We start from the raw sequence: 24,324 nt of genomic DNA, 5'->3' as shown, positions 1-24,324 counted from the left end.
AGACACAAACAGGGCTGTGAGCTGCTGAGGGAGGGCCTGGTTTCCCAGAGTTCTAAGGGGATGGATGGGTGACTCAGAGGCAGGCCAGGGAGAGGCCTGGCTTTCTTCTGCATTTCTGCTTCTGTGGCGATAAGGAAACTTCCCCCTCTGGGTACAGGACTGGGGCAGGAAGCCTGTAAGTCCTTCTGGGCCCTGTGAGCTTTAGCTGGAGGGTGGGGCGAGCTGAGGGTACTCTTTCTGCCTGGATGCAGACAAAGGTGACTTAAGGGAAGATTCTGGCTCACCGCTGAGGGGAGAGATGAGAGGCCATGATGGCGGGAACGTGAGGTAACTGCTGCTTCTCCGTCACCTTTTCCTTTCTATCAGTCCAGGACCCCAACTTATGGGATGGAGCCACCCACATCAGGGTGGCATGTTCTACCTCAGTGAACCTAATTTGGAAACTCCCTCATAGGCACACCTAGAGATTCGTCTCCAAGGCGACATTTAGACTGTCAAGTTGTCTGCTTCAGTGGAGAAGGCTGAAGGGAAGAGAAGCCTTCCAGCTTCTCCTCTGTCCTAAGATGCCATCCCCAGCATCCTGTGTCCTCAGCCCTGACACAGACCTTGCTGGGAAGAGGTAAACAAATGCCACCCCCCAGCACCAACAAAACTGACAACAAGGAAAAGATGCTACCCAAGCCCAGCCATAGGGGCGATGTCGGCTTCAATCCAGACTAAGGTGGGAGCCATGGAGGGCTCCTGAGCAGAAGAGAAACTGACAGGGTACTGACTTGGTGCCTCCCATAGTTTCTGGGGAAGACGGCAGGCGTGGGAATCTAAGGAAGAGGTGAATGGCAGGCTGGGTGGGGGATGTTGGGGTAGTGTGTATCAGAGTAGGAAGTGGACAGTGACAGGGCTGAGACACTGCTTTACTGTTCACATGGCCTGTTGAGTGCCCTGGGCCAGGAGCCTTTGGAGCCCTAGAGATGGATATTCATCTGCCACAGGCTGCCTGTGAACCATGTTGGCTAGGGGACCAGGGGGATGTCAATGTCAGGCTGTGTGTGTAGTTCTATACAGAGCTGTACAGAGCCACACATGGCCAGCGTGACTGAGAAGGTTGAAGCTAGCCAATCCCAGGGGACATGAGATGAGTTATGTGTGTGTTGGGGGCGGTGAAGGTCCCTGCTATATTCCTGAGTGGACATCAGAGGAAAGCTCTGGAACAGCTACCCTCATCCTTCACCATTCGGTTCTCAGACTTGACAGCAATGGCCTTCACCCACCTTGCCGATGGGTTAGCCCGGCGCTGATCCCCTGGAGTGTGATGGGGCTGGTGCCCACCTGATGTTCTAATGCGAGAGGCTAATGCTCACTTCTTATCTAGAGTCCCATGGATACAACTGGAAGAAAATGAGTGAGTGCAAAACACACACACACACACACACACACATACACAAAGAGAGAGAGACAGACAGACAGACAGATAGAGATAGAGAGACAGGAGAGAGAGAGAAGAGAATGAGGAGAGAGGGGGAGAGAGAGGAGAGAGGTGGAGAAGAGAGGGGAGAGAGAGGAGGGAGACAAGAGAGGGAGAGAGACAGAGAGAGAGAAAGAGAGAGAGGTCCTGAGTAGCACATGAAAGTCAAGGGTCACCAGAGTCTACCCAACAGAGTCCCATAATCCCATGGCTGGGTTGCCATTTTGTCTGTTTTTGTACCCCTTGAGATAGGTTTTCTCTGGCTGTCCTTGGAATAATTCACTCTGTAGACCAGGCTGGCCTCAAACTCAGATCTTCCTGCTTCTGCCTCCTAAGTGCTGGGATTAAAGGGGTGTGCTACTACCACCTGGCTTGTTGGGGGTTTTAAAGACATATTTTGCTCCCTCTGTCTATCTCTGTCTCTCTGTCTCGTGTGTGTGTGTGTGTGTGTGTGTCCGTCCTTGAGCACATGCAGATAAATGCTGGTGGAATCCAGACAGAAGAGGGCATCTCATTCCTTGGAGTTGGACTTGCCCAGAGGATGTGACCCTGGGACCTGAACTCTGGTCACGTGGAGGGACAGCAAATGCTCTTCACTGTTGCTTCCCTCTGCCCTTGTTTGGGATTTTAATAAAGGGCTCTGAGCATGTGAGATAACCCAGTGGGTAAAGGCATTGGCCACCAACCTGGACAACCACAGTTTGATAAAGCCCTAGGTCCACACGGTAGAAGGAACACTTCTGACAGGATGTCTACTGAGCCTTGTGTGTGTACACTACGGCAGTCATTTCTCCACCCCACAAAAAGAATTTTAATTAACAAGGTTTTCAAGACAGGGTTTTATTGTGTAACCTTACCTGTCCTAGAATTAACTCTGTAGACCAGGCTGACCCCGAACCCATGGAGACCCTTATTCCCTGCCTCCCAGATGCTGGGATTAAAGGTGTGCCCCACTACTGCCCAGCACAAAATTAATTCATTAATTCATTAATGAAAACTAAGCTGGTCATGGAAGTTTTTGGGAGGCAGAGACAGGAGAATCTCTTTGGACTGGAGGCCAGCCTGGTCTGCAGAGTTCCAGGACAGGACAGTGAGACCCTGCTTTGTAGAGGGTTACCTCAGGGGAGACCATGAACCTTCAGTTAGCACACTGCCCATGTGTGGCTTCCTAGGAACCAGGATGTCTTCAGCAAGTGGTTATCACTAAGCAATGAGCTGTCTGCCCAGCAGTGAAGCCTGGGGGTCCTTGGGATCTATGCTGACTACCAGAAGAGGGTTTCACTAACCCCTAGTCTCCCTCAGAGTGATTTGACACATTGACAGGGAGTGGAATGAGGGTCCCAGAGACTGGAGGTGTGGTGCTTCATGGGAACAGAGAGAACTGCATTTGGGGCAGGTAGGAGAAGGACCTTCTGGAGAGCCTTCAGGAGAGGTGCAGGGCTGGGACTCAGTTGGTACAGTGCTTGCTCTGCATGTAATCAGGCCTGCTGCCATGCCCAGCCCACAGAAAGTGGATACAGCATACACCTCCAATCCTAGCATTTAAGGGGTGGAGGTAGGAAGATCTAGAACTCAGGGCTAAGCAAGATGTGCTAGCTCATGCTTTTGACCACAGCACTTGGGAGGCAGAGACAGGCAAAGCTGAGTTTGAGGCCAGCCAGAGGCTAAGCCAGACCTACATAGTGAGTTCTAGGGCAGCCAGGGTTATGTAGAGCAGACCTGTCTCAAAACAAAACAAAACAAAACAAAACAACAATTAAAAAACAAATTGGGAGCCGGGCGTGGTGGCGCATGCCTTTAATCCCAGCACTCGGGAGGCAGAGGCAGGTGGATTTCTGAGTTCGAGGCCAGCCTGGTCTACAGAGTGAGTTCCAGGACAGCCAGGGCTATACAGAGAAACCCTGTCTCAAAAAACCAAAAAACCAAAACCAAAAACAAAAACCAAATTGGGAGGCTGGAGAGATGGCTCAGGGGTTAAGAGCACCGATTGCTCTTCCAAAGGTCCTGAGTTCAATTCCCAGCGACCATATGGTGGCTCACAACCATCTACAATGGGATCTGATGCCCTCTTCTGGTGTGTCTGAAGACAGCTACAGTGTATTCATATACATAAAAATAAATAAATATTTAAACAAACAAACAGGCCAGGCATGTTGGTGCACCCCTTTAATCCCAGTACTTGGGAAGCAGAGGCAGGCAGATTTCTGAATTTGAGACCAGCCTGGTCTACAAAGTGAGTTCCAGGACAGCCAGAGCTACACAGAGAAACCCGCAGTCTCCAACCCACAGAGACAAGAATGACACGGACACCAGTTCATGCAGCTTCCTTCGTTTTACTTGCAGCCGTTTTACTTAGGGCAAGGGCTATATTTATATAGTAGGGGCAACTGACCTCATCTCGCTCCACACCACCTCATCCAATCAGAATCCTACACGCTCTAGGCGCGAGCTCAGGTCGGTCACAGATAGGCTGACAGATCCAGATCACGAGGAATAATCTAACTTGGCAGGCAGCTTACGCATGCAGTTTCACTGCGAATGCTCGGGTAAGGCAGTAAACGGGGTCTGGCAATGGGCCAGGGTGCCATCTTGGCCCATGCGGCCGCACCGGCTTCCCGCATATTTCTGAGTTCGAGGCGAGCCTGGTCTACAGAGTGAGTTCCAGGACAGCCAGGGCTACACAGATTGACACTGTTGTCCATGTGGTTTGTGGGGCAATTCCTAGACTTCAACAGTTCCCAGTACCCACATGGTAACTGGTGCCCAGCCTTAGCATAACTGACTCCATGATGTAAGTACCTACTGTTCAGGCCATAAAACTCAGCATATAGATGCAACAACAGCCAAAAGCAAAGACCTAACCCATCAATGTCCACAGTTGTGGGAAAGTCTCTAAATGCACTAATCTTGCTTATTGGCTGTTACTGTTAGCTGAAGTAAGTCAACAGCGATATGTTTTTTAAAAAGCTCATCCTAAAAAAGGCCTGGGGCTACACTGGGATCCTGAACACCCGGCTAGCTAATAAGGACTTTCTACTGGCTTAAACTGGTCTCTGAGTAGTCTTCTCTGGTGAGTGCCCCATAATGACTACCTGTACCTCTAACACCAGGGGATTAATGCTCTCTTCTGGCTCCCAGGGGCGCAATCCCCACCCCATAAAAATAAAAATTAAAACAAATCTTTCTAAAGAAGCAATAATTTCATGTTGTATTTGTTCATAATTAGAGTAAGAAGGAGAGAGAGGAAAGATGTATAAGCTGCTCCACGCCACCTGGCTGCCCTTGTATGTATTTTCCATCATCCACTGTAAGGAACCTGAGGGCTCAGGATCAAAGCTGACATAGCCTGGTCAACCCTGCTGGGCTTGGAACCCACTGGAAACCCAAGAGAATAAGCCTCAGTTGCCAGCTTGTCAGGGCCTCATCATTTGATGTGCATAGGGGAGCCTCGGTGATCCTGACTGCCTCAGGTCCAGCTCCTCAGTTGCAGACCACAGGCTGAACTGTGGTGGACAATCATGGGCATTCACCTGCTTGGCTCAGGGGGACTGGTGAACCGACGTTTACTACCTTTTGTTTGTTTGTTTGTTTTGTTTTGTTTTTTGAGACAGAGTCTCTTGTGTAGTCCTGGCTGTCCTGGAACTCACTCTGTAGACCAGGCTGGCCTCGAACTCAGAAATCCACCTGCCTCTGCCTCCGGAGTGCTGGGATTAAAGGCGTGCACCACCACAGCTGGGCTTTTGTTGGGTGGTGGTGTGATGGATGGTGCCCGTAGGTATCAGAGGACAGGTTTATGGAATGCTGGAGTGCATCCCAGGAAAGTCGAGTGCTCTACACACTGGGTGGCACACAGCCCTGCTCATCCGAATCGAGCAGGTTGTGTCTTCTATGACACAGTGCAGAAACCTGCTGGGATTCAAGGGAAGAAGGACCTGGGGACTTCCCTGTAGTTTGGAATATGAGTTTTGGGTGGAGCATGTGGGGTGGCCCCCACCTGGACTACCTGTGAAATGGACAGAAACCTTCAGACTCAGCAATCTGGAAGGCACTGAGTGGGGCCAGCAGGGGAGGGGCCGGAAGGGGCTGTCACCAACTTCAGGCAAAGGGCAGTTTAGGACTACTACTCTGACCTGTCTGTCATCCCACATGGCCCATGGCCCGATGACACCCGGCTGTGCACGTGATGCTCAATCCAAAGTATGCCTGGTGCCTGCACTGGGTCACTTCACTTTCTTCTAAACCCAATCCTAGCTTCTTGCCTCTCAGATGAGAAAGGACACAGATTCTGGCATCACGAACCAGCCATTCAATTGTGCAACAGACAGCACAGCTGGATGTATGGGTGTTTACAGTGAAATACAAAGACACAGGAGCTTTCTGATCCTGAAGCAGCTGCTCCAGTCTCTCCCTCCCTTTCTTTTTGTTTTTTTTTTAGACAGGGTTTCTGTGTAGCCCTGGCTGTCCTGGTACTTGCTGTGTAAACCAGGCTGGCCTCAGACTCAGAGATCTGCGCGTGCCTGCCTCCTGAGTGCTGGGTTCCACCCGCTCTCTACTTCTGACAGAAGAGATGAAAGGCCACATAGAGCCTGTTGGAGTGATTTTGGACTTTGTATATCATCACCACTCTGGTCTGTCTTACCTTCCCTGTGAAGCACTCACGTTTACACGTGTGCACATATGTATGGATGTAGTTAATGTGCGTAGGACATATGTGAAGGGGAGAAATTTATGGGAGTCAATTGTTCCCTTCACCAGCTGGGCAGGCTGAGTGTTCTATGCCTTTACACAGCTTGCCACCCGGACTACAATTCAAAGCCCATTTAGTCATTTTTATTGTATGTATATGAGTTAGCCTGCATGTACCATGTGCCAAGCTGCCTGGTGCCAAGGCCAGCGTTCAGACCCTGTTTACAGAGCCACAGGCAGAACCAAACCTGGGCACTCTGCAGGAACAGCAAATGTGCTTGGCTACTGAGCCATCTCTCCAACCCAAGACCCACATTTTACTACATTCCATTAAAAAAACTGTGTTTAGAGTTCAAGAACTCCTAGGCTAACTCATATACATAAAATAATAATGAATAAATGTGGTTTGAATTGTGAAGGTCTAGCAAGCTGGCATAAAGGCATAGCACACCTGACACCAGAGAGAATCTCTCCTTCCTCCACCTGGACTCTGCAAAGCAAACAGCCTGTCAGACTTGGCAGCAAGTACCTGTAACTGCTAGGCTAGCTCTCTGGTCCCCAGGACACTTTTTTGAATTTGGAGACAAGTTCTGATCATGCAGTTAGTCCTGGCTGTCCAGAAACTTGCAATGTACAGTAAGCTACCATTGAGTGCAGAGATCTTCCCACCCCTGCAGGGACTGAAAGCATGCATCACTACGCCTGACTCTAGAACTCATCTTTGGTTTATGTGCCTTGCTATGTATAGCTTGCCGGCTTTATGCATGCAGTACCCCAAGGCAAGAAGTGGGCACTGAACCCCTAGGACTGGAGGAACAAATGGTTGTGAGCCTGTGTGTGGGTGCTGGGAATTGAACTTAGATCCTCTGGAAGAGCATCCAGTGCTCTTAACTGCTCTCCAGTCCCTAGAACTCTTTTTTTTTTTTTTTTTTTGTTTTTTGAGAAAGGGTTTTTCTGTGTAGCCCTGGCTGTCCTGGAACTCAACTCTGTAGACCAGGCTGGCCTTGAACTCAGAAATCCACCTGCCTCTGCCTCCCAAGTGCTGGGATTAAAGGCGTGCGCCACCACCGCCTGGCTCCTAGAACTCTGTAATTTTTCCCCCAAGACAGCTTCTTTGTATTCCCTTCTTGTATAGCCCAGGCTGCCTTGAAACTTACTCTGTAGACCAGGTTGGCCTTGGACCCAAGGTAATTAATGAAGATAAATTCAAGAGAACTAGCTAGGTGGTACAGGCCTGCAATCTCAGCATTTGGGATCATCATGAGTTAACAGCAAGCTCAGCTCCATACCAAGTTCAAGGTCACCCTGGCCTACGTGAAACTGTGTCATAACAATATAAAGCAGCCAGCCTTTGGTAGAACACACCTTTAATCCCAGCACTTGGGAGGCAGGTGATCTCTGTGAGTTCAAGGCCTACTGGTCTCCACAGAGTTCTAGGGCAGCCATGTCTACACAAGAGAAACTCTACCTTGAAAAACCGAAAATAAAGAAATGAATAAATCCCCCAGCTTTTGCCTCCTGGGATTAAAGGTGTGCACTATATGCCTGGCCCCAGAACAAATTTTTCATTAATTTTTTTGAGACAGGGCCTATGAACCCTATGAACCTTAGAATTCACTATACAGGCCTTGAAATCAGAGATCTTTGCCTCTGCTGCCACATTCTTAGATCTTTCCCTCCTGGGAAGTCTCCTGTGAGGTTAGTTGTGCAGTGGGTCTCTGTGGTATTCCTTGGCTCCAGACTTCCAGGGGACCTTTCCCTTCAGAGCTGTAAGACCTTGGGACAAACTTCCACCACTGGAGTAGAGTACAACACTTCCCTTGGAGTACAATACTTCCCCTTTCGCCTTAGAGCTGTCACACAACTGTGGCTCCCAAAGCAGCTGGTAGCTACGGATGGCCAAAGACTGAGCGGTAATGGAGAACTGGAGGGCAGAAGGGCTGCAGGCAGAACTGGGGCTTACAGGCACGGAACCAAGGCAAGTCCTGCTTGTTTATCTAAGTCTTCATTGAAAAGAGTGCTTCCTTTGGGACGGGAGAAACGGCTCAGCGGTAAACAGTACTAACTGCTGGTGCCAAGGCCCAGCATTTCCTTCCCAGAACCCACACAGCTGCTCACAGCCTCATGGGACTCTAGTTCCAGATCCAATGCCCTCCCTTGACCTCTATAGGCTTTAGGAATGTACTTGATACACACACACACACACACACACACACACACACACACACACACACACTTATTCAGGCAAAACATTCACACAAAAATGTCTATAATTAAAAAAAATTATTTCACGTATGTATGTATATATACACATTCACATGTGAGGGCACGTGCATCGCATCGGGTAATAGGGCAATATTGAATGTGGTCTCTGGTTCATTTGAAGCAGGGTCTCGTCACTGCCTGGCATGCTAGTTGGAGTGCCTGGGGTTCCTCTTTGTGCATTCATCTTAAGAGCACAGGACTGCAGGACTAAATTAGCCTGGCCCTGCTCCTGTGGCACTTTCGCCTATGGTACCATCTCCCCAGTGCAAGCGATGGACTGCCTCCGTGTGGATGTGTGTGTCCTGTGTATGTAACTCAGTGTGTGTACATCTGCACATGAGGGCCAGAGGTGGATGTTAGGCATCATCTTTGATTGCTTTCCACGTACATATTGAGGTGGAGGCTCTAACTTGAATCCACAGCTCACTGACTTGGCTTGTTTAGGATGTGTGGGTGATGGGAATGCAAACCCCAACCCGTACACCTGGCAAGGCGAGTACTTTGCCCATAAGCTAGACCCAGTTCTTAAAAGTCTTTCTTTCTTCTCTGTGGCCCCGGAGCCACTGCTGACAGCAAGGAGTCCAGGGAGCCAGTGGTGGCTTGTCATTGCTTTAATTTATTACTGTCTGACTCCAGTGACACTGACATACCCGCTGGGCCTGTGAGCCTCCTGGAGAGCTGGCCCTGTCCAGTAAGATACAGTACAAGGAGCGGCCGGCACGTGCATGCATCCACTGAGCTACAGTGACTGGGGTCCTGGGGAGGTGGATGGTGCTCCCAGGAGGTCCCCTCTCTAGACAGTTAATGCTGGTAGAGACTCGAGGCCAGGCCAGGGCCGACAGACAGGCCTATACTTCTCTGCCTAAAAATGTGGAAGATTGCATGTGTACAGTTCTCCAAGTTCGAAACTACATCTGGTGCTACCCATCACTGCTAAGGGCTACTCCATCTTGGCTGGGACGAGCGCCTCGGGGTCAGGACTCAGGAATGTCTGGTTCAGTCTTCCTCACTGCCACTTCCTGAGCGGTCCTGAAAGAACAGGGGGAATAGTTTGTGAGTAGGCTGCGGCCTAGGCACTCTCCCTTGTCCACCGTGTTCTCAATGCTGTGGAAGGGCCTAGATCCTTAAGGGATAAATTATCTTAATGTGGCAAAAAGAAAACTGCATCAAGGGGGCTGGCGAGATCACTCAGCAGTTAAGACACTGACTGCTCTTCCAAAGGTCCTGGGTTCAAATCCCAGCAACTACATGGTGGCTCACAACCATCCTTAACGAGATCTGACTCCCTCTTCTGGAGTGTCTGAAGACAGCTACACTGTACTTACATATAATAAATAAATGAATCTTTGAAAAAAAAAAAGAAAAAGAAAACTGCATCAAAACTTGGACCCTGCTCTGCACTATGGTAGCTCTGTTACCACGGGACCTGCTGTATGGGACAAACGGGCTTGGGGGTGAAGGACAGGCCACCATGGAACCCCATAAGAGGCAGCCACTCATTATAGCCATTCTTGAGTATGAACATGTCTTCTGACTGCCATTTTGGTCTAATAGAGCTCAGGCTGGCCTCAAACTTGCTAGATAACCAAGGATGGTCACGAACGCCTCCTGATCTTCCTGCTTCTACCTCCCAAGGCCTGGGATCATGGGAGTTTACCACTATGCCTGCAGCCATTATCTTATTAAGAGTCATTTTTAGGGTTGGAGAAACAACTCAATAGCTAAGAAAACTGGCTGCTCTTACAAAGGACACGAATTCATTCCTGAAAACCCACATAGTGGGTGTTCACACAACACCCTGTTGTGGTGTGAACTCCATTCCAGGGGATCCAATGTGTTCTTCTAGCCTCCACGATCACCAGGCACACATCCATACATGCAGGCAAAATAAACAAGAAAGCCCCCTAAAAAATTAGGGTCTCTATACAGCCCTGGCTGGCCTGGAACTTGTTATGTGTACCAGACCAGCCTAAAACTCAAGAGAGCTGCCTGCCTCTGCCTCCTGACTGCCGGGAATGAAGCTGTCCACGAATCATCACACCTGGCTTACTTTTACTTATGTAGCGTATGGACGTTATGTCTGTGTGTGGGCATGGGCCCGTGGGGATCGGAGCCTGTGATGTCCCGGTGCTTAAGGTACAGGCAATGTGAAGCACGCATGTGAGCTGGGAACTGAACTCTGGTCTTTGACAAAAGCAGTAATGCTCTTAAGGATTGAGCCATTTCTCCAGCCCCTCCCCATTTTTGTAAAATTATTTTTATGTGTATCAGTGTTTTGCTTGCATGTATCATGTGTGCCTGGTGCCCACAGAAGCCTTAACTGAGTACTGGGTCCCCAGGACTGGAATTATAGATGGTTATGAGTGTCTACAAGTGTGCTGGGAATTGAACCTGAGCTCTCTGGAAGAGCAGTCAGTGCCATTAACCTCTGAGCCATTCCTGCAGCTCTCTTTATTTTTAATTCAGTGGTCTTATGTGGAAACTCTCCCATATAAGCCAGAGCAGAAGCTCAAGGACCCAGTCTGTGTCCCATGGCAACACATAGCAGGAAGGCTTCCTGTGTGTAGGCACCTGTCTAGTGGCTCTGTTTTCCACAGACACAGACCTGTCCTATCCTGCCCAGCTGTTCTGCAGGCTGCACCAGAAGCCCAAAGCCTGCTGCTTGAGAGACTGTATGTGAACAACACGCTAGTTACATAATGCTGAGTCTGTCCTCAGAGTGGCCTGCACATGGGACTGGCTAAGGCGAGGATGGCTGCAGCGCTCTTACCTCCTCCTGCTCCTCCTCACTGTCATCGTCACTCACAACCGGCTTGGCCCGGGATCCCCGGCTTGGCCGCCGGCGGCCCCCCTTGAGTCGGTCCTGGGCCTTCTCCTTGCGGCCCAGCTTGATCTTCACCTTGACGGAGCGGGCTGTGGGGCAGCAAGGAAGCAAACCGTTAAGAGAGGCACTGCTGGTTGGCATCTCAGTCCTCGGTGAGCTGCTGCAGCGCCTGCCCTTCCCCCTTACTCACACTCAGACTCGGAGCCTTCCTCCTCGCCCTCCTCCTCCTCCTCGCTTTCCTCGCCTTCACTGTCGTCCTCCTTCTCAATCTTCTGCCGTACGCTGGTGAAGACAGACTGCAGGACGATGGAGTCCTCATAGATCTGCAAGGACATAGGGCCTGTATGACTCTACTGGAGCCCTGCTGCTCAGCAAGGACACCCTACAGCCTTTCCCTGGATGACAAAACGCCCCGGAGAGAGGTCTGTATGCTGACCAGGTCCTCCCTCACTGAGCTGACTTTTCAGGGCCCTGGTGTCTACAAAGAGAAATGGTCTCCGCCCAGGTCCACATCTCCCCTTCCCCCTCTGCTTTGGTTTCCACAAAATCCTGTGGGCATGGCATTTCCCTGACTTAACAAAGCAAAACCCATCTCCTAGAGGTCACCCCTCCCAGGTGTGAGAGGAATCTGCCAGAGGCAGGATGGGGACCACTGCCAGCCATTTAGTCACAAAAAAGGACATATAGGTACATATAGGGTGCCTTTTAAGAGCACTGATACAGAACTAAAGACAAAATTGCAACATGGGCTAGAGAGGTGGCTTCAGGAATGCTATGCTCCTGTAGGACTCAGGCTCCAAGGCCAGTGGCTCACAACCACTTGTATCCTTCCATTGGATCTAATTCCCTCTTCTGCCTCTGTAGGCACCCAATACCCTGGCTGGCAGGCAGCTGTGTGTGGCCCCTTTACTAATAGGGAAGGGGACACTGCTCTCAGCAATAGTGGAACAGACCAAACTGTCCAAGTTAGACAAACAGAAGGTGCCATGACAGTAGTGTGGGTGCTCACCAGGGAACCCTCCAGGTTGAACGTCTGAGCGTTCTGGCACAGCAGCATCACATCCTTCTCCAGGTCGTTGAGGCTGCGGTACTTGTGGTTTCGGATGCGTTCCTGTGGGAGGGAGGGAGGGACGAAGGCCTAACTCTGGGCACCATGACCTCCAGCCTGCCCATGTCGTCCCTGTGACCCGGCCGTCCTCCCACAGCCCCGGACTCTCGGCCCCCGCGCACCTTGATCTTCTTGAAGTCCACAGGCTTCCGGATGAGCTCATAGTACTCAGGAAGCTCCTTGCGAGAGGGGAGCTGGATGAACACCTCGCTGAGCTGCCGTCCACTGCTGCTGTAAGGTGACATGCTGTGTGTCACTCACCCCAGAGACACATTGTGCCACCACACAAGGACAGACGATGACAATTTAAAGACCTGGTAGCTCTTTAATCTTTTTTGAGAAAGTCTCACTGTGCAGAAGAGACTGGGTTCAAACTCAAGAGAAAGCCTGTCTCTGCCCAGCGGCTGGGACTGAAGGCGAGCATCCCTACGTTTGCTCTGCGAGTTATTTAAGTGTTTGAGGTCTTTTGACTGTTAGGACATTCCTGACAGATAATGAGGTCCAGCAGCAGCAGGTGTGAGAAGTCTAGCCCTGGAAGGAGTGTTACACGGCCACCCTCAGGAAGGTGCATGCATTCAGGCCGCTCTCCTTCCCATCAACAGAGGGCTGTTTGTTTGTTTGTTTGTTTTGTTTTTCGAGACAGGGTTTCTCTGTATAGCCCTGGCTGTCCTGGAACTCACTTTGTAGACCAGGCTGGCCTTGAACTCAGAAATCTGCCTGCCCCTGCCTCCCAAGTGCTGGGATTAAAGGCTTGTGCCACCACAGCCATCCCATCCTACTTTCTTTTTCTTTGTTTCTACTTTCTATATTACGCAAACCACACTCGTGTGCATGATGGCCACCTTACTGAGGTCACAATCCTCACGGGCAACTCTCCTGTGGGTGGGTGGCGCTGAGCAGAGCATTTGGCACAAACCCCAAGACGGAAGAGGAAGAGCACAGCTGTCTTGGCTCTCCACAGGACAGCCGCCACGTCATATAAGGATGGAATGTGGTCTGGGGCTGCCCTGCAGCTGGCCTGGCCCATCCACACATCACTCACCTCAGTGGTCCCTGTGGTAGGCAGTGTAAGCACACTCTGCACCTCAGGAGCAGGTGGAGTCACAACCATCAGCACAGCAAGTGGACCAGGATGCACCTGTCCCTGCTCAATCACCTGACCCACAACTCTCCAGCCCCTCAAAGTTCCCAAATGGTAGGACAAGCCAGTGAGTGGGGTGGGGAAGCCATGCCCACTGGGGCCAAGAGGCTGCGATCTGTAGGCAGGAGGGATCCCTGTGGCACTGAGCTCTATGGCCACTTCACTAGCACCCTTGCATTCTTTTTTTTTTTTTTTTTTTGAGACAGGGTTTNTCTGTATAGCCCTGGCTGTCCTGGAACCCACTCTGTAGACCAGGCTGGCCTCGAACTCAGAAATCCACCTGCCTCTGCCTCCCAAGTGCTGGGATCAAAGGCGTGCGCCACCACGCCCGGCGCACCCTTGCATTCTTCATTATCATTCTTTCTCATGTAGCCCAGGCTGGACTCTGACTTGCAGTACAGTCAAGGACAACCTCAACCTTTACTCTTTCTCTTCCTTAAAATCCTAAAATCAGCCGAGCGGGGTGACACACATCTTTAATTCCAGCACTCGGGAGGTAGAGGCAGGCAGATTTCTGAGTTTGAGGTCAGCCAGCCTAGTCTACAAAGTGAGTTCCAGGACAGCCAGGGCTATTCAGAGCCTGCCCCTTGTCCCCCAAAACCCCAAACAACCCAACATAGTTCTCTTAATTCACAATAGGTGGTATATACTCTTAATTCTAATGTTCACGAGGCAGAGGCAGGATTGCTGTGAATTTTGAGGCTAGCCTGGTCTACATTGCCAGTTTCAAGCCTGTCAGCCAGTGCTATATAAGTGACACCTTATCTCAAAAACCCCAACCAAGCAAATGTTCCAGTGGATTCCATACCTATTAGTCTATGGGCAGCACAAATTGGTCTTGGTAGATTATAAAAGGAAAAAAAGATGGAAAAAACAGTTAGGAGGTGGAGGAGACAATGAGTTAGTGTGCGAAGAAGGCAGTGAATATAATCAAAATACAGTAAAGTGTATACACATTTTCAAGGAAAATTCTAAATGGCTGGACCAGATGGAATTCATTGGTAGTGTGTTTGCCTAACACGCACGAGACCCTGGGTTCTATCCCAGACCCCTGCCTCCCCCCCCCCATCAAAATGAGTTAGCAGGTCCTCCACCAGGCCCCATCCTGGCATCCTCAACACACCTGGTGGGTCCCCATTTCTAGAAACAGTGATATGGGAGTTCTGCACGCTTGTCATAGAGGCTCTGCCTCCTGAAGCCACCAGGAACAGGCCAGCCAGGTACCTGCCAGAGGCTGCTCCCCGACCCTGTACTCATCTCAGTTTATGTAGGTCACAATGCCCTGATGTAGACACGAGAGTCCCTTAGGAGTTTTGTTCCTGGCTGGCACACACCCTCAGAGCAGCTGTCTGGCCACCACAGCATCAGCTCATACTCTGACCCTATCACTCTGCTGAGGAAGCAAGTGTCCTTGAGAAGTTCCAGCCTCGTTCCCCTTGGCCTCTGTATCCAGCATGTGGGCGTGTGGACATGCCTGGTCTGTGTCCAGGAACTAGTGTCCCCTGTCCACGGCAGGGCTACATCTTCAGTACTTGCTTGCCTTGTGTGTCAGTCTCAAGGAGGCCCTGGCCCAGCCCTTCCAGCCAAGACAGATCCACTTCTTGTCTCCAGGCAATGGAGGTGGCTTAGCCTAGCTTCCTGCTGATACACAATGCCTGCTGTGGGAACTTCCATTTTCTACACAAGAGCACTGGCCGGGTCCCCCCAATCTAGCCATGCCCCAGCTCCTGCTGTGGGGTTTTCTCAGCAGAGCCCTCCTGCTGATTGCAGCAACAATCCCTACAACCCTGAGCCTTAGCAAGAACTGGTTCATACTAACTGAAGAGAGCTGGCACAGGCATGAACAGGACTTCCCAAGTTGGTGGGGCCCACCCAGGAGTTCAAGACAGCACAGACAGCTCAGCAAGCCCAGCCTCAATAACAAGACGTCCAATTCAGGTGATCAAATGCAGAAAGAAGAGCCTGGAAGTATTCTCAAATATTTCCTTTCCCCCTCAGCTCTGTTCAGCGCCACGATGTTCAGGCAGTTTGGATGATGACCATGGGCTGCTGATATGGGAAGGCTCAGCCTAAGAGCGGGCAGCCTCATTCCCTGAGCTAGAAACATGTACATGTTTGTCTCTTTTTCGAGACAGGGTTTCTCTGTGTAGCCCTGGCTGTCCTGGAATTCGCTCAGCAGACCAGGCTGGCCTCGAACTAAAATATCTGCCTGCCTCTGCCTCCCAAATGCTGGGATTAAAGGCGTGCGCCACCACTGCCCGGCTTGTCTCTCTGTTCTTGACTGTGGATGGGACAGGACCAGTTCCTGTCTTGACTTCCATCTCTACAAGGACAGACTGAACTGTGAGTAAGGAACCGTTCCTTCCTCAGCTGCTTCTTGGCAGGGCATTCTATTACACTGACAGAAATGAAACCAGGCTAGGTGGTCACAAAAGCTGCTGCAGCCATTCTCCTGGAAGCCCATGGGAGTGCCTGTCCACCTAACCCAGGCTCAACCTTCCTAATGCTGCAACGTAAAATTAATTCACTGCTGCTTTGGCTACTGTTACAGACTGCAGTGTACATGCCTGGTATGTGACTGCCGTGGGCTGAGAACCACTGATCTAGAGAACGCTGGCAGTGCCCTGAGGTGCTACATATGCTTAACCCAGCACCTGGTGACAGCATCTTTCATGACTCAGTCCTGTTGTCAACCGACACTTACTGCCATCTATGTCCAGTTTGATCCTGGAGTCCTGGGCTGTACATAGGAACAACGCTGACTGAGTTCTAGGTCTTCTAAAAATTTTATTTTTGTTTCTGAGATAGGATTCTTCCCTCCACATATCCTTGTCTGGCCTACAACTCACTATGTAGCCCAGGCTGGCTTCAAAATCACAGACTCTCTCTGCCCATGAAGCCCACTTATTCTAGAAAGTTCCAAAGCAGCAGTTGGAGTTCACGCTCTGACAGAGCATGCCTGGCCATTTGTGTAAGTGCTATCACACGGTGCCTGGCCCAACCTCAATGCCACATTTCCTTCTGTGATGAGCAGTGAAGGCTATATTTGGATAGAAAATTTTGCTTTGAGCAAGTTAAGCCACAGTCATAGGCACTGGAACTATGAGCTAAAAAAAAAAACCAACCTTTTCTCCCTTAAGATGTATCTTCAGGGTATTTTATCAGAGCAACAGAGATGAAATGAGGGTGACACATAGATATTATGAAAGAAACCATTGGTCACAGGAAACCCTCCCAAGGCACTAGGTTGGCAGCAGATGGATGGCCCGAGCTAGGGCATCCACTGCAGCTCTTCCTTTCTTAGCTATTCTGCAGTGAGGGTACAGCCTGGCATGTCTGGTATGACCCATGTTTCTGGGTGCACACTGAAGATGAGCACCATCGTGGAGACTCATACCCGCTGGCACCCCACAGCCTTTCCCAGTCATGGTCAGAACCTGGCTTTGCTCATGCACCCAGGGAGTGCCTTGTTTCACACACTTACTGCAAACCCTTTGCTCTATGGCTTATTTCCTTCTCTTTGTGGTGTTCTGAGCTGAATAGATCTTAAGTCACTTACAGGGCCTTAAGTAAGTCCTGTTGAAGGAGCATCACAGAGAATGTCCCCACCACTCTACACATCACCAGGTCAGAACTGGTCACCCCGACAAGATGTTCTCTCCAGCTGTCAGCGTCCCCACCCTGTCCTGCCTGCCTGCCTCCCCACGCATGGCAGGCCGAGCCACACACTACGCTCTGCTGTTCACAAATTACTGGCATGTGATAAAAGTCTGATAAGACAGGCACAAAGGAACAAAGACGTATACAGGTGGCTGAGGGGCTTGCAACTGTCCCTTGCAAAACAACTTTTCTTCCTTCCTTTTTTTTGGGGGTGGTGGTGGTTCAAGACAGGGTTTCTCTGTGTAGTCCTGGCTGTCCTGGAACTCAGAAATCTGCCTGCCTCTGCCTCCCAAATGCTGGGATTAAAGGCTTATGTCCCCACTGCCGGGCTGCAAAACTTCTAACAAGGAAGATCTACTGTAGCACTCCCTGTGTGTGTCTATCCATGGCTCTGTGGACGAGCTCTGACAAATGCTTCTGTGGGTGAGAACTGAGGGAAATGAAACCTGAACCTCCCAGGGCCTGGATGGTGTGACCAAGCTACGAGAACCCTGCTATCACTGGACACAGGAGCGAGGGCCATGGCCATAGCTTCCCAGTTGGGTTTCACTGCTTTAGCAAATAGCCAATGATGTGGGGGGCAACAGTTGAGGACAGAGCCACTGCTGCTTCCTCATGCTAGCTCCTAGAACAGAGACTGCCTCTACTTCATTCCTGTCCTGTTTCACCACTACAGAAAGGGATGCAACCTAGAGCCCAGGGTTCAATTACTCCTCAGTCCTGCCAGGAAAGTCCCTGAATTGGTATACAAGCCCGCTTGGGAGTCAGCAGCCTGGGTGGGGCCCTTACCTGTGTTGCCACCACATGGACAGGGCCTTCTTCCACACCAGCTCAGCTGTTAGAAATAGCTACTGTTAAAGTTTGTTCTTTTCTTTTTTGAGGACAAGGTTTCTCTGTATGGCCCTAGCTGTCCTGGAACTCACTCTCTGTAGACCACATTGTCCCCAAATTCAAGAGATCCACCTACTACCCCTGCCTCCTGAGTGCTGGAATTAAAGGCATGCACCAGCTCCAGCACCACCAAATCACCAATTCTTATTTTTTGGTTGGTGTTTCGAGACAGGGTTTCTCTGTGTAGCCCTGGCTATCCTGGAACTCACTCTGTAGACCAGGCTGGCCTCGAACTCAGAAATTCGCCTGCCTCTGCCTCCCAAGTGCTGGGATTAAAGACGTGTGCCACCACACCTGGCTCGCCAATTCTTTTAAAGACAGAATCACATGTGTCCCAGACTAGCCTTGAATTCACTTCTGATGCCACTGCACCCCCTTCCTGAATGCTGGGGGCTATGGGTGTGCACTTCTGCAGTACTGGGATGGAACTAAGGGTCTTGTATATACTAGCTAAATATTCTGGCATCGGATAAACAGACCAGTCCTGCTTATTGTTCTTATTGTGGTCTCATGTTGGTCAACAATGGAATCTAAGCATAAGGTTTAAGAAGCCTGGAAGACTGTCTGTGGAGCCCAGTGCTGTACGGGACACAATTTCCAATACCTCCATTTGGTGAAAAGATCCTGAATATGGCACTAGAGGAAGCCAGGCTGATAATGGAGCCTGTGACTACAGGTCCACAGGATTGGGGACTAGGGAGTAAGAACAAATGGACAGCAAACTGACTGAGGCTAGAGGCAGACGGGGGAGGCCCAAGGTCTGTCTGCAGCACTGGGTGGCCACAGCCCAGGCTCAATTTGTCAGCAATCCATCTGTAGCAATCTCCGTGTCAAAGAATAGCTCATTTTTTTTTTTTTTTTTTTTAGGCATCAGGAACCTGGGAACCAAAGGGTAATGGGTATTTTGGTCTAGCAGAACAAATGGGCTGGGGAGTTTGGGATAACTAGATGTGGAGATCATGCCAGAGAGGTGGCTTACACACCGCTTGCCGAGGCTTATTTAGTGGGACATAGAACCTTTGTTCAATATAAGGCCTTCCTAGGGATACAGGGTGCTGCTGACCCCAGGGGAACAGAGAACAGGAGGCAGGGGATCCAGCACTCCAGACTCCACACAGCACCCCTATCAGTCCTGCCTGTTTGCCTGTGAGCTATGGGCTGATCACTGGTCTCATTATCAGCTGCCTGCTTACCTTGGTGTGTAAATGTTTGGCCCAGGGCATGAAGCCCAAGATGAAACCTGTCTCTTAACTGGGACAGGTGGATCTTTTTCAAATAGATTCTAAGGTGAGCTCAGAGCCTTAGGTCGTTAGAACAAGGAAATAGGCCATGGCTGCCCCAACTGAGTCCCAGAGTGAGCGCTGCCTGTGGTCTGGCCTGTGGCTCACTTGGCCTTACTCTGGCCAGAGTCTGCTGCTGCTTGTGGTTTTAGCCACAGACCTGGACCCACCAGGCAGCATGCCCAGATGTTACTCAAAGGTTGAGAGGCTGAAAAGCTAGGGGGCTCATTTGCTCCATCTTCCCTGAGGACTGCAGCACGACCCCCTCTACTCGGAAGAAGAGATTTAATTGTCTAAGTACCTCAGGCAAAGATCCACAGCCTGTCAGCAGGCATCTTCTCCCTTCCCCAAGCATTGCCTCTCTCCTCTGAAAAACATCTGCCTTCTGCCTCTGTATACTGAGCAGGGGCCAGAAGACGATAAGTGTGGCCTGTTGAGAAGTCCCAGGCAGTGCTGTAATCTCTGGTTTATTTCTGGGCCTGAAACTTCACCTCACTCAGTGGTCTGATCTCTCAGTCTTGTTCTCCACTTGGAAACTGAGGCATAGAGATAGAGCATAATTGTAAATTTTACCAATTTCAACCTTCCAGAAAAGAGAAGATGGAGTCAGATAAGCTCAGTTTGGCAATGTGTCTACCACCTTGAAATGTCAAGTACAGGCTGAGGGGTCCAAGGCACTTGTTCATCTGGGCCAGCTGGCCATGAATGGCGCCCTCTAGTGCTCCAAAAGCTGTCCCTATGCACTTGAATGATTCTGTTTGGTGTCCTTGTTTTTCCACGGTCCAAGACAAGGTAAAACCTCAACTCCTGACTCCATTCTTAATTTTCTTTTCTTTTTCTTTTTCTGTTTTTTTGAGACAGGGTTTCTCTGTGTAGCTCTGGCTGTCCTGGAACTCACTCTGTAGACCAGGCTGGCTTCGAACTCAGAAATATGCCTGCCTCTGCCTCCCAAGTGCTGGGATTAAAGGTGTGCGCCACCATGCGTGGCTTTAATTTTCTTTTTTTTAAAAAAGATTTATTTATTTAATGTATGTGAGTACACTGTAGCTGTCTTCAGGCACACCAGAAGAGGACATTGGATCTCATTACAGATGGTTGTGAGCCACCATGTGGTTGCTGGGAATTGAACTCAGGACCTCTGGAAGAGCAGCCAGTGCTCTTAATCCTCGAGCCATGTCTCTAGACTTCACTCTCAATGTTCATCCATGTTTTGATTTCAAAGTTAAGACCTTGTGTTCCCCACCTCACTTCTCTGATGGGCCTTTGGCGACAGTGCTGGGGACGGGGCTTAGTTATTCTTGCTCTAGCAGCTCTCTAACACGGATGGAGCCTGAGACAGCAAGGAGAACAGAGTAGCTCCACTACAGGTTGCTAGGTAGTCAGGACCCTTACAGATCCTTGTGAGTTCGAGGCCAGCCTGGTCTACAGAATGAAGTCTAGGACAGCTAGGTCTATGCTGAGAAACCCTGGGAGTGGGGTAGGGAGGAGCGAAGCACTGTGGTAATTCAGGTCCTTCAGGTTCCATTTTTAACTAGATTCACTGCATATCTGAGTAGAGGGCTTTAGGAAGGAATCTGATAAGATCCCAATCTGTAACCCCAATGCTCAGAAGGCTGAGACAATTGGATTTCCTTAAAGTTGAGGCCAGCAGTGCTTGCCTCAAAAACAATAAAGAGGTGAAGAGCACTGTCTGATCTTCTAGAGGTCCTGAGTTCAATCCCCAGCAACCACAAGGTAGCTCATTACCATCTATAATGTGATCTGGTACTGTCTTCTGGCCTGCAGGACTAAATATAGGCAGAGGACTATATACATAATAAATAAGTCTTTAAAAAACAAAACAAAACAACAATAAAGCAAAAACAAAACCCAACCAACCAACCAAAACCCCAAAAGGTTCCAACGCTTTCCTGAAGATTTCATCTGATGGCTCAGAGTTCTCTGGAGGAAGACAGGTTCAAAGCACCCACATGGTGGCTCACAAGCATCTCTATAGAACTCCAGTTCTTATGTTCTCTGCCACCAGGCACACACATGCTACACAGACATACATACAGGCAAACACTCACATACATTAAAAGATTTAAAAAAATAAAAGTTTGATGCTTGCTAAGGCTGCGTAGTGAGCTCTTGTCTAAAGTAAGAAGTAAAACTGAAGTCTGGTGCTACAGTGTTACCCCCCACCTTTTCTCTAGCACAGCCTGACAGAGGGTAAGGGTCATTGGACCTGACTTGTGAATGCTGCCAGCCATGCCAGAGGCCAGTGCTGACTCAGAACCTTCTGGATGACAGGTATGTCATACACAATCTGTGGCCTCTGTCCTTGGGTGCTGCAAAGTGACCTCTGAGCCCTTGAAATGCCATTCTGGGCAGGAGGTAGGGCCGTGATTTAAACTGGTAAGTCTGGGTCAGGCTGACCAGCAGAGGTAGTGGATACAGAGGTCAGTCATGTGAATGGCCAGATGTGAGCTCACAACCAAGTCCCAACAAAACCCCTGGGTGTCCAGGCATCCCTGGCTGTACAACCAACATCTGCAGGAAAACACTAGGAAGGGGGGGGCAGTGAGAAGATGACTCTTCAGAAACTGTGAGCAGAAGCTGGTGAGATGTCTCAGCGGGCAACACTGCTCTTCTGAAGGTCTTGAGTTCAAATGCCAGCAACCACATGGTGGCTCATAACCATCTGTAATGAGATCTGAAGCTCTCTTCTGGAGTGTCTGAGGACAGCAACAGTGTACTTACATATAATAAGAAATAAATCTTTGGGCCAGAGGGAGCAGAGGTTTTGAGTTCAATTCCCAGCAACCACATGATGGCTCACAATCATCTGTACAGCTACAGTGTACTCATATGCATAAAACAAACAAACAAACAAACAAATCTTTAAAGAAAAGTTCCATTTATTACGAGAATTGTGGCTGTTCTGTTAGCTACTTCCCTTGGCCATTTTCATCTCCACCTTTCTACCAGACTTTGCCTAAGCTCACAATCTACAGCCTAACAGCTTGTCTTGTCTTCCTAGGAGCAAGTTTAATTAAGTGTCAAAAGTATGCACAAAATGAGCCACTGCTGTACTTAATATTTATTGAAAGAAAGAAAGAAAGAAAGAAAGAAAGAAAGAAAGAAAGAAAGAAAGAAAGAAAGGAAGAAAGAAAGAAAGAAGTTTCTTAACAGAGTAAGGTAGGTGGTATCTGACCAGAAAAATGAGGCAAGGCTGTCTTTCCTCAGGTGACATGTGACTGTGGCTATGAGGAATCCATGGTAGGGTGATGGGACCTGCTTCCAACGAAAGCAGAGCTCACCACCACCCTCAGAGGCTTCCCGTGACAACCCTTTCATCCTTCCCTCTGTGGAGCCTAGATTCCTAATACTGTCCACTCTAGTTAACTCACACAGAAACCAAGTATCAAGCCCCAAGACCTCTTGTCCCCAGGGTCCTATATGCACACTGTCACTGCCCCACTAGGTGTGCAGCATTTAGCTTTCACTTTTTTTTGTTTGTTTGTTTGTTTTTCGAGACAGGGTTTCTCTATGTAGTCCTGACTGTCCTGGAACTCACTCTGTATCCGAGGCTGGACTCGGACTCAGAAATCCACCTGCCTCTGCCTCCCAAGTGCGGAGATTAAAGGCGTGCGCCACCACGCCCGGCTAGGTCTCACTCTTACTACATATAAGGAGGCGGAGCCCGGCAACAGAGCCATCTTGACAAACCAACTCTAAGAGAGTCTTCACCTTACCAACTGCTCTACGATCACATCTTCTGTTCTCTGGAGACTGTCCTGTACTACTGCTGGGTGAGTTACCTGTTACACCATGGACAGTGACATGAGGTCAAGGAAGCATTTTCAGTATGGTACAGAATGCAAGAAACTGAGGCCTTGGCACTTGGTTCTTTCACATGGACTGCTCCAGATACACTAAAATCCAGCGAAGTGCACACACTGTCAGTGACCTTACTACTGTCACACTCACATCTAGAAATAAAGGTTCAACCTTCATAGCTATCCAGAGTCCCTCTGGGGCAGATCACCACTCAGGCTCACTTGGAGGGTTCTGCTGCTTACTGTCTAGCACAGTGGATCAATTCGGGACTTCACCCACGTTTGAAGTACACAGAGCTTTGTAGACAGCAGCAGTATCTGTGCCCACAGCTCTCAGACAGAGGCTATTATAGTTGTCAAAGCTTCATTCCCCTGTCTAGAAGACTGAAACCCTGCTGCTATGGATAAGGGCTGGGCTCTTGGGACAGAACAACTAGCACAGAGGAGTTGAGCTCAGCTCAGAGGATGAGGTTTAGTCGCTTCAAGATCTTGGCCTCAACTGCCAGAATTTTGGATCTCTTGGATGTCTCTCAATTCTTTCATTAAAAAAAGATCAATTTAACGGCTCAGTAATTTTAAAACAGTACTTATTGTGTGTATATGTGGGAGCTTATACCACAGGCACATACATGGACATCAGAAGACAACTTGTCAATTCTTTTCTACCATGTGGGTCCCGGATATCAAATTCAGGTCACTGGGCTTGGTGGCAGGTGGCAGGTGGCAAGTGCCTTTTCCCAGTAAGGCATCCATGCCCCTTGCTCATTTTTGTTGTTTTCTGAGATAGGTTTTTACTATGTAGGTCAGACTGGGCTCAAACTTGTGATCACCCTGCCTCAGCCTTACCCCAACCCCTTGCATTATTGCAAGGGAAACATCCTGTGATGACCTGATTTTCTGATCTCTAGTTTCTCAGCCATTAGTGATACAGGCATGGCCTCTGCATCCCACTGAAGGGAAGATGGAAGGTCTTTACTGATAGTTTCTTCGAAAAAAACGGTTTTACCCTTCAGAGTTTTACAACCATAATCTATTTCAAAGGAAAAGATGCTCATGATATGTAAGAGGGATCAAGGGCTGTCTTCTCAAGTGGCTATCCCAAACCTCAGGAGGGCTCACTTCAAAAGCCATCTTGTCTTCCCTCTGACCTTCAAGTCTCCTTCACTTCAGTTTAAGTTTCCTCATA

General features: G+C 49.6%; 1 protein-coding gene across 6 annotated transcripts in view; it reads right to left on the bottom strand.

Moving 5' to 3' along the window:
* Positions 1-9,008: 9,008 nt before the first annotated feature.
* The window catches only part of Smarca4 (SWI/SNF related, matrix associated, actin dependent regulator of chromatin, subfamily a, member 4), a 91,481-nt gene continuing 76,165 nt past the window's right edge, over positions 9,009-24,324 (bottom strand). For 4 of the 6 annotated variants that reach the window (XM_021172074.2, XM_021172072.2, XM_029481242.1 and 1 more), the window contains 5 exons: positions 12,468-12,576; positions 12,247-12,348; positions 11,428-11,560; positions 11,184-11,326; positions 9,009-9,442 (listed from right to left, as the gene is read on the bottom strand). In XM_021172074.2, the coding sequence (XP_021027733.1) occupies positions 9,410-9,442; positions 11,184-11,326; positions 11,428-11,560; positions 12,247-12,348; positions 12,468-12,576 (520 nt within the window). In that variant the 3' untranslated portion in view covers positions 9,009-9,409. The remainder of the gene's footprint in view (positions 9,443-11,183; positions 11,327-11,427; positions 11,561-12,246; positions 12,349-12,467; positions 12,577-24,324) is intronic. The other 2 variants (XM_021172073.2, XM_029481243.1) reach the window with 1 other exon arrangement.

This window comes from Mus caroli, chromosome 9 (assembly GCF_900094665.2).
Source record: "Mus caroli chromosome 9, CAROLI_EIJ_v1.1, whole genome shotgun sequence".
Classification (NCBI taxonomy): domain Eukaryota; kingdom Metazoa; phylum Chordata; class Mammalia; order Rodentia; family Muridae; genus Mus; species Mus caroli.
The sequence above is the reverse complement of the archived record's forward strand: the minus strand, read 5'-3'. Positions and strand labels throughout refer to the sequence as shown.